The sequence below is a fragment of the Fusarium odoratissimum genome, assembly GCF_000260195.1.
Source record: "Fusarium odoratissimum NRRL 54006 unplaced genomic scaffold supercont1.45, whole genome shotgun sequence".
NCBI classification, from domain to species: domain Eukaryota; kingdom Fungi; phylum Ascomycota; class Sordariomycetes; order Hypocreales; family Nectriaceae; genus Fusarium; species Fusarium odoratissimum.
In genome coordinates this window covers 235,965-245,847 of record NW_022158782.1, presented here as the reverse complement: position 1 = coordinate 245,847, position 9,883 = coordinate 235,965, and the positions used below count along the sequence as shown (strand labels likewise).

Genomic DNA, 9,883 nt, shown 5'->3' with positions numbered 1-9,883 from the left:
TAAGGGCGATCTGAGGGGATCGCTGAGGTAGTTGGATCACGGTGATCCTGGATCACGGTAGCTCCTGGAGCGTCGTGATCCTATTTTGAGGTGATCTAGCTCTGATTGGCCCGTAACCGTTGAGGGGTTGATGCCTTGCATGAGTTTTTGTGGGGTACACGTGACGTAACCGCTAGGGTCGTAACACTATAAGGATATCTTTATTAGAGAGCTTTTAGTAAGTTATATATATAATATTACTTCTAATAGTAGGCTTATAATTATAATAAGAGTAGGAGGGATTAGGATAATATTAAAGACTCTATTTACTCTTACAGAGGCTCTCTTTTCCTATTATAAAGAACTTACATCCTATGCATTAAGTAGTATACTTCCTCTTCCTCTTAGAATTAGGAATTAGTATATATTTACCTCTGCTGCAGTTATAGCTAAAGTATATATATAGTCTTCTATTTGCTATATATATTATATGCCTTATTATAAAGGCATATCCTTAAGCCTTTGCCTACTTATTAATATCTGTAAGGAGGGCTTCTTATAATAGATATGATGCCTCTGGGGGAAGAATATTATCAGGCCACTATCTTACTAATTTATCAGCAGCAGAAGGGACTAAGAGCTTAATGTTACTTATTTAAATACTAATTATATAGATAAAGTTAAATTATAAAGCAGAAAGTTAGTAATTACTTTATTAGTAATATAAATATAATAGGAAGATGAATTGACTGATGGTCCCCTAGTTGTGCGGATTTGACTAAAGAAGCTTACGTGGCCTTATCTGCATAACCGGTTGTGCGAAAAACACGTGATACTAAACGCACAGCCGGTTGTGCGGGTATGAGTCCCCCGGAATCGCGGCTTTCCGGCCTCGAAGTCAACGATAGCCTGGTTTGCCTCTGCCATGGGACGCATCTCGACCCAAGGCTTGACCTTCTTATCGGCAACAAGCTGCAGCATCTCTCGGATCTCAGCAGGTGACCCAATGCTTGAACCAGCGATTCTGCGACGTGCGCCAGTGAGACTGCCAGGTCGGAACGGGAGCTGCCCCTCTGGAAGCCCAACTTGAACGAGCGTACCGTCCAGTCGTAAAAGACCGATATAATCGGCCAGCGGCATCTGCAGTAAAGCGTGTCAGTGGCCAATCGGCTTATATGGAAGAGGTAAAATACCTTGGGAGACGAGACAGTCGAGATGATAAGGTCAAGTCTGCGAGAGTTCTTAGTCTCCCATCCCTCTTCATCAGCCGTGGCGATATAATCTGTACACCCAAGGTCCATAGCTTCCTGTCTCTTGCTTTCCCTGCGCGAGATACCTACAACCTCATCGGCCCCGAGTGCACGAGCAAAGAGTACAGCAAAATGACCAAGACCACCAACACCAACGATACCGACCTTTTTACCAGGCCCAGCGCCGAATTGCTTAAGAGGTGAATAGACAGTTACGCCACCACAGAGAAGCGGCGCTGCATGTTCTGGAGCGACACCCTCGGGAATGCGGAAGACAAAGTGTGACGGGCACCGGTGATAACGAGCATAGCCGCCTTGCGTCTTATCGCCTGTGGATAGAAACTTCGAGCCGTATGTCGGGGCCATGCGGGTGCAGTAATTCTCTTCTCCAGAGGCACACTCATTGCAGTTGGGCCGCTGTTGGTTGTCATCGCCTAGCTTACGATTGAGACAGGCATCGGATTGAGCACCAACACCGACGATGTCGCCGACTTTGATACCGCCTTCAGCTTGGCTGCCAACGCGTACGGCCACGCCCACGATCTCGTGGCCTACGACAACGGGGTATGGTGCTTGACGCTATAGTAGAAAGTCATTCATCAGTGATGTCTCGTGTAACAATAATCTTCATTTGGACTTACCCAGCCTGAACGGAGGACGTGAATGTCAGAGCCGCAAATACCACAGTGGGTAATGCGGATATCAACGTCAGTCTCCTCCCACTTCTTCGGCTTGTACTCTTGCCAAACCATATTTCCTTCCGCTGATCGTTCATCCTCGCCCATCCATCCTTCGAACTTGTAATCGGTAGTCATTTTCAAGGCGTCTCTGACTTGACAGCTATGTCGTCTTGTACTTCCTGGTCTGGCAACTTAGATGGCCTGCCTCTTTATAATTGAGGGGCTTGCAGCTGTATTATAACTACCGAAAACCATTGACGTAATGAGGGAAGTTCCGTCGAGAGCTCGGTTTCGCATTGTTGCCGGGGGACCAAGACACGGCATAGAGCCTAGATGATTGATTGGCTAGTTTACTCCTCCGTCTGACACCCCTGGTTCCGTCGGAACGCTAATAGTATCTCCGACGGAGTTGGTAAGCAAGCCTATCCAATAGCGATCCATCCGTAGCTCCCATCCAGGGACTAAACAAGGTAGCTAACGATCAAGTCAAACCTTATCGTTCAGCAATATGCAGTACTCCTCACCTTGGAGCCCGCCACGTACGTAGAGCTCAACAGCTATAAGAAGACACTTTCCAACCATTCCAAACTGTTTCGAAACAACTATTAAGCTTACGCCTTCAACTCATCTCAGTCATCTAATCAACTTTCTACACCAATTCTTCAAACACCTGGCTCTACAACTCATCACAATGTCCAAGCAAGACGACAAAACTCCCGTCCGTGACACAGCGGAAGATGACGCCTACTTCCCCTCACCCTTCTCCCTCACGCAGTACGTTACCGCCAAAACAGACTTTGACGGCGCCGACTATCCGAACAAGTACACCGGCGGCAAGTGGAAGATTCTCATGATCGGCACCCAGGAGCGCTATCTCAAGATGGCTGATGGCAAGTTTTTCTCCACGGGCAACCACCCAGTTGAGATGCTTCTGCCTATGTACCACCTCGACGCTGCTGGCTTCGATATTGATGTCGCTACGCTCTCGGGCGATCCAGTCAAGCTCGAGATGTGGGCTTTTCCTAAGGAGGATGAAGCTGTCAAGTCGATTTATGACAAGTACAAGCAGAAGCTTCGCAGCCCGCTTAACTTGTCTGAGGTCTGGAATGGGAAAGACGGGAAGGGTTTCAATCAAGATACACCTTACCTAGCAGTCTTTATTCCCGGCGGTCACGGCGCTCTCAACGGCATACCCTTTAGCAAGACAGTCGGCGATGTTCTCCGCTGGGCTCACGCCAATGATCGATTCTTCATCACCCTCTGCCACGGGCCTGCTAGTATCCTGGCTGCTGATGTTGGCAAGCCCGAGGGCTCCAAGTTTATCTACGAGGGCTACAGCGTCGATGTCTTCCCCGATTCACTGGACGAGGGCGCTAATATTGACATCGGCTATATCCCTGGCAAGATGGAGTGGCTGGTCGGCGAGCGACTTAAGAAGCTTGGAGTTACGCCGATCAACAAGACTATCTCTGGTGAATGTCACAGGGACCGTCTGTTATTGACTGGCGATTCTCCACTGGCCTCGAATAACCTGGGCAAGCTGGCTGCCAAGACGCTGCTGGAGGAGGTGAACAAGTAGGGACTCCCGAGAACAGATAAAAATTGATATAGCGTAGGAAAGGGCCAGTTAGGTTTCGAGGTCAAAATTGTAAATCGGTACTGACTCGAAAATTGTTATATGCCTCATTTTTCTCTCTTTTGGATTGTGACCTGTATCTCCAGTAAAGAATCCACTGAGCTCTTTAAATTTTAAGTTACAGCGAGGGCCTGCATAAACGGCATAGTGTGCTCCGCCGCCGCTCGAGCCTGGAGGGGAAATGAGGGGTATGGAGCTTCCGACGGACCTCAACCCTAGCGAGCACCCGATGAGCGCTTCCGTCGGAGCCACCACGCCCAAAACAGTCCTTCAACACTAGCTTTAATCATGTCTGCATCTCTGAGAAAACGGCAAAAAGTCTCTTCGGCTTGCGAACGCTGCCGTAAGCGTAAACTCGGAGTATACCGCCTCTGTCGAACTTGTTGGTACATCTGCTGACAAATTCCCAGTGTGATAAAGAGAGGCCTTGTGTTCATTGCGTCCGCGCGGGTGCCCAGTGTATCCCTCGCACCTTGACATCGGGAGACATTACAGCATCCTCATCTGGCCAGACTGATACGGGGAATAGACAGGCTCAGGCTCCGGGGTCCCCCATACTCCCAGAGTCTAACATCGTTGACCTGAGTAATCTTGTAAGTTCAGAGTATCTGACATGGAACAAGTACTGAGAATTGTATGATGATTGCAGATTATACGCGGAAGCAACTCCAGCCGGGAATTACGCCATGATACATCCTCCCTGCCCGGCGGAACGAAGCTCCCCAATGCCGACATCACCCTCTCTGGGCCCAAGTATTGGCGTAATATAGTCGGCGTGGAACTACCTGCGGACCATATCCTGGAACAGTTGGTCGACAGCTTCTTCTCATCAGTCAATTGGTTCATGATGGTCTTTCACGAAGAGACCTTTCGTCGTCGATATGCAGAGATGCTACAACAGACACAGATCAAGTACCAGGATACAACATTCTATTGGACATGGCTCCTCGTAGTAGCGCTGGGTGCGCACTACGCTGCACTCAAGGAACCTGATGACCAGATGATCCCCCAGTACCGACAGCTTTCTCTAGACCTTATTGCTGCTATTGAGTCAAAGTTCTTGCAGATTGTTGGATGCCAGACAGTAGAGACTGTTCAAATCTGCATACTGCTTGGTAGTTTCATTTTCTATACGCGGCCCACGACAGGCCTAGGCATTTGTGGAATGGGAGTCAAGATCGCCCAGGTTATTGGGCTGCATCGCGAGAGTTTCTGGAAAGAGACTTCTCAGCTAACGCAGGAGGTGAAGCGACGCACCTGGTGGACATTGGAGGTTTTCGACAAGTAAGTGAAGCCCTAGAACACGGCTTGTGCATGACATTCGGCATGCAAGCTTACCACTTCCGCATAAACAGATACGCCGCTGTTGCATTTGGGCGCCCCTGCATCATTGATGATTCCGACTGTCAGGTCGAGATGATTTCAGATATTGACATCAATGGTCGCATACATGTCCCAGCTAGACCACTTATCTTATACCATCAACAAAAGTTCCGTTTGTACAGAATCATGGGCGCATTCTTGGGACGGAAGAGGCAGCGCAACAGTCTGGATTCGATTGAAACAATACACTATCGCATGCTACAGTGGCGCCAAGAGCTGCCCGGGATTCTCACTCTCAGCGGCCAAGAGCGGTCCATGGACCTAGGTGTAGTGAAGCCAACTGAGATCCACGCCCTTAGTCTACAGCTCACTTATGACAATCTTCAAATCATCTTACATCGCACTGAAGTCTTCAATGACGGCAGCGACATCTCTTCTATATCGCCTAAGAGCAGTACTTCTCTTCAGCAAATCTTCACCTCAGCCATGGACACATCTGAGCTGTCTCGCCACCCTCGCATTCTGGACGCTTGCAGAAGAACTCATGCAGACGTGCATGTTGGCATGACCATGTTCACAGCCGGAGTTGTTCTCTGCGCTATCTGTCTGTCACAGCCTTTTACTGAAATGGGGTCACGCGCGAAGACCGGGGTTATGCATATTACACGCATGTGTCGTGAGACTACAGCTAGCCTTTATAGTGGCCAGCTTGTCTCGGAGCAGAGCCTAGGTATTATTGATAGCTTGGTTGAGGTTATGTTGCGACAGGAGACGGATATGATAACCGGAAGAACGAGTTATCCAGGTCTCCGTACCGCTCCTACCAACAAAGATACAGTATCATCCACCCGGGGTTCCTCTGCAACAAGCAGAAGGATAGCGCCCAGACCAAGCACGACCGCAGCCGGTCCAAGCGATTCTAGAGGCGAGCGAGTCTTGGAGCCGATTAAAGAAGGTAAGTAGAGTATTGCTCTGCTAATACTGCATACACAGATAGATGATGTGCAGAGCGAACTAACGATGTGGCGATAGTCTTTAGGCAGCATATTTCCACACCGAATACAGCAGGAAACATACTGCCACAGAACACTGTCTCTAGTAATCACGAGACAGATGGAGATCAAGGGACTGTGGGCACATTCAATTGGGACGGCGATATGTCCGCCCTCGTAGATTCGGGGCTAGTGGATGCAAGTCAGTTATGGCTGTGGGCGGATACTCTGGACTTTGACTCATTTAATGATCAGCCCGGGGAATAGCCGCAATAGATTCCTTGTAATTATAGACACATTCGGGGCATATCATAGAACGAGGTATTGCCACCAGCACGATGAGAGCCCATTCTGTTAAGAGCAAGATGACTAATCACACCGCCTTATTCTACGCTTAAATTAGAGTTTATCACAACCTCAAATCTTTCATGCCTCCACAAATACATGTCGATCTATCATGGAAGGGTACAACGGCCCGAAAAACAGCATTAGGCAGAGAGCTGTTAGTGATTGAGACCACCCAATGCCGGAACTATCCTTACCTAACTAACCTGACTGTTTAGTGCGCTAATTGTCGGTTGCGAAAGGTTCATACACTCCCAACGAAAGACTCAGGAGACTCATCCTGGACCCAGAGCTAATCCCTGATTTTCAGATTCGCTGCAGCCGTACTGCTCCATGCTCGAACTGTGTCACCTCTAGTTTGGCCTGTCCTCTCGACACAGCTTCGCAAAGACCCAGTACCGGCCCAAAGGTTCCTAGGTCAGCGCCTATAGCTCAGCAACTGTCCTGTCCCGTGGCTGATAACTTTACAGTCTAGAAGAACACGCCGCGCTAGCTGAGCGGGTAAAAGCCTTAGAATGTACGGTTCAGAGTATTTTAGGGTATCAGGCGAATGCGAACGAACAGAATCGGCATTCTTTATCAGAACTTGCCAACAGCAGTACCCCGTTGGATAGGGTGTTGGCAAAACGACCACCTCTGGTAGAAGGGGAAACATCATTCCACGCCCAGGCTTTGCATGCAAGTCAGGTTGAAGAGCTTAAATCACCAGCGGCACAGCAATCGCCTGCATTTGTCAAAGAGCTGGCTAATCTAAAGGATGCGCTCCAGGATCAGGACCCTAGTGGAATAGGCCAGGATAATGTTAAGTTAAATGATCTTGGACAGACACCTGTGCTGGATGCTAAGCTTCCCCCGCCGAAACTTGTTATGCAGCTCCTACGGTTAATGGCTGACGAGAGACGTAAGCAATGGAAATCGAATCCTTTATACGGCACCATCAAGCTGATTTGGCTGTTTAGATACGAACCTGGTCCTCTTTCATTTCTGGGGCGTTCAAAACCTTGAAAGGTTTCAAGATCTGTGCAGGTCTACTTATTTCAACACAGAACCATTGACACTATCAGAGAAGACTTCATTCAACGGAACGATCTGCCTCATCCTGAGAGAGATTGGAACTGAGGACAGACCAAATCTAGATACTGGAGTCCTAAGTCGCTTACAAAGCTTTTGTGAAATGAACTTCTGGGCAGGTGTTGAAACCTACCAGGTCCTGTCCATCGCCACAGAAGAGCATGTTGACATCCTCTTCCTTGCGGTAAGTGAAAGAACCGGCATCCGAACAGTTGTAGTATCTGACTCGAGGTTAGATTGTACTAATTTCAAGCAAGGGCACATTGCCTCTTCAATGGAGCCTGACGACTGCTGCTGCTGGACATTGTCTTACTCTAGGCTACCATCGGGAAAAGAGGCTTTTGCAACTTCAAAACCCCAAGGCGGAGAGAGCACGAAGAACCTTCTGGCACATCTACATGGCAGACAAGAACCTTTCGCAACGCTTGGGCCGAGCCTCTACTATCCAGGATTGGGACGTTGATGCACAGCCTTGCCCGATATCCAGTGACCCCGGGCAAGCCCCATGGGATTTGACTTTAACGTCATTGATTGAAATGAGTCGAATACAAGCTCAGATTTACGAGAAACTCTACTCACCCCAGGCAAAAGCACACGGCATCGAGGAAAGACTAGTGGAAACCGACAAGCTTGATTCGGATCTCCGTCAATGGTACAGTGAATGGGTTCAGATAGAAAGCTCCGCTGCCTACGGTAAAGATCGTTTTGACATGACCTTCTCTCCAGTCGACATCATGTATCACTCTTTGCTCACCCTTATACAATGGAACGCCAATTCTTCGGATTCTGCAAGGGACATCTCAGAGGCATGCTATGAAGCAGCACACGGAATGCTTCGGGCCCATCTTACGCACTACAGTCGGCTGATTGCTTCGGGTAACGAGGCCTCAGCGATCTATGCGATCTGGTTCGTTACGTCGCTTTCACCTGCAGGGCCCTGGTCGCTAAACATACGCAGGGTTCTCCATGCCACGTCCTTCACACCGTATGTGGCTGTCTTTCTGCATTGCATTGCTAACCTGGATCACGATGATCTCAGGCTTCTTCAGGACGTGTTATACACGCTTGAAACCATCGGGCCGGATCTTGAATTCTCCAACAAGTTATTCAAGCTCTGCAAAGCCCTCTGCCGAATCGCCGAAGCCTTTCTGACAGATCAGGCCCCTTTGACAAATGCCGTCTCAGACGCGTCAAACTCAGCCCACCCAACGCGGCACGACACATTGCCAGATACTTGGGCGTGGCTGGGCTCACAAATCACGGATCCGGATGGTCTCATAGATCTTGACTTGGGCAATCTAGATGAAATCTTTTTTAGCCATAACTTCTAAGCTTCTCGGAAAACCCATGTACCCTGTTGAAAGGCCATAGCTTCGTCCGAGTTGACGGACGAATTTAGCAGAATGAGATTTCTAAGCAGGAAACCCCGCGGACTCCACGCATCGCGCGGCGAAAATAAAGATTGACCCACATTTCGGGATCATGGAAACAAAATGTATAAGAGACCATTGCAAGTATATACAATTTATCTACGTTATCGACACATCAAGACATGGCTCCACCAAAGAACATCCTCATCGTTGGCGGAACAGGAACGATCGGCGGGTACATCGCGCTCGAGGCTCATTCCCGCGGCTACGCTGTGACCATTGGTGGTCGCAAGTCAGTCAAAGGCGTCCCCATTCTAGAGGATCTACCATTCATCAAAGCCGATTATGTCGCGGGCGAATACACTTCAGAAATACTCTCAGCCTTTGACAGTATCGTCTTCTCAGCAGGCGCCGACATGCGACACGTGCCTGAGAACACCTCAGCGGATGAGTACTACCTACAGTCGGCCAACAGTGCAGTCGAGTTTGCTCGACTAGCCCGAGACGCCGGAGTCAGGAGATTGGTGCATATTGGCAGCTTCTATTGGCACATTGCACCGGAGCTGATTGAAAAGACGCCCTACATCCGATCACGAAAGATGGCTGCTGAGGGCATTGCTTCGCTATCAAGGCCCGGATTCTGCGCTTGCAGTCTGGATGCACCATGGGTCGTCGGAACGGTACCAGGCATGCACTCCCCTATTTTTGCCGCCTACGTCCAGTTCGCCGAGGGCAAGCTCGGTATGGGACCCTCAGTGATCGATGCAAACTCCAACTTTGTTTCTATCCAAGCTCTGGCGACGGCAGCTATTGCCGCGCTTGAGAAGAGCGAGGCCGTGTCCGGCAGAACAATCCTCATCGGGGGCGAGAACATGACATTCGCGGAATTCTTTAGCCTCATCTTCTCTGCTGTGGGCAACAATGTACCAGTCTCGGTCACGGACCAGGAACATCCTCTGATGCCGGAGTCAGCTCTTTGGGCTGGGCGTAAGATTAAGGTTTATGAGCCTGATGCTGAGGAGGAATCTCTGCTTGATGGATATCGTCGATTTGGTGTTCGAGATGCAGTTGAGCGAGTAGTTAAAGAATATCGTTCGTTATAGTTAAATCAATCAGGCTCTGGGGATAGAGGCGAGAGATAATCCTGCGCATGGACATTTGGGGCAGAATTTGGTGCAACTTATTGCAGAAGAATTCACTGCTGCGCTTATGACAACGACTAGTTGAAGCAGCACAG

The 9,883-nt window shown here is 49.2% G+C and overlaps 5 protein-coding genes across 5 annotated transcripts; 4 read left to right on the top strand and 1 right to left on the bottom strand.

Moving 5' to 3' along the window:
• Positions 1-767: 767 nt before the first annotated feature.
• FOIG_14938 (uncharacterized protein) lies at positions 768-2,044 on the bottom strand (the record flags this gene model as incomplete). Its single annotated transcript, XM_031216236.1, has 4 exons — positions 768-781; positions 825-1,119; positions 1,173-1,808; positions 1,871-2,044. The coding sequence occupies 4 exons, from the start codon at positions 2,042-2,044 to the stop codon at positions 768-770; spliced, it is 1,119 nt and encodes a 372-aa protein (XP_031054152.1).
• Positions 2,045-2,524: 480 nt separating this feature from the next.
• Positions 2,525-3,488, top strand: FOIG_14937 (chaperone hchA; the record flags this gene model as incomplete). The annotated part of the gene is made up of 1 exon (XM_031216235.1): positions 2,525-3,488. The coding sequence occupies exon 1, from the start codon at positions 2,601-2,603 to the stop codon at positions 3,486-3,488; it is 888 nt and encodes a 295-aa protein (XP_031054151.1). The 5' UTR covers positions 2,525-2,600.
• Positions 3,489-3,833: 345 nt separating this feature from the next.
• On the top strand, positions 3,834-6,127 carry FOIG_14936 (uncharacterized protein; the record flags this gene model as incomplete). The annotated part of the gene is made up of 5 exons (XM_031216234.1): positions 3,834-3,905; positions 3,956-4,138; positions 4,195-4,829; positions 4,901-5,823; positions 5,934-6,127. 5 exons carry the CDS (start codon positions 3,834-3,836, stop codon positions 6,125-6,127), a joined length of 2,007 nt encoding a protein of 668 aa, XP_031054150.1.
• A 1,252-nt stretch (positions 6,128-7,379) lies between these two features.
• Positions 7,380-8,607, top strand: FOIG_14935 (uncharacterized protein; the record flags this gene model as incomplete). Its single annotated transcript, XM_031216233.1, has 3 exons — positions 7,380-7,460; positions 7,513-8,183; positions 8,235-8,607. 3 exons carry the CDS (start codon positions 7,380-7,382, stop codon positions 8,605-8,607), a joined length of 1,125 nt encoding a protein of 374 aa, XP_031054149.1.
• Positions 8,608-8,828: 221 nt separating this feature from the next.
• On the top strand, positions 8,829-9,749 carry FOIG_14934 (uncharacterized protein; the record flags this gene model as incomplete). The annotated part of the gene is made up of 1 exon (XM_031216232.1): positions 8,829-9,749. One exon carries the CDS (start codon positions 8,829-8,831, stop codon positions 9,747-9,749), a length of 921 nt encoding a protein of 306 aa, XP_031054148.1.
• Between the last annotated feature and the right edge of the window lie 134 nt (positions 9,750-9,883).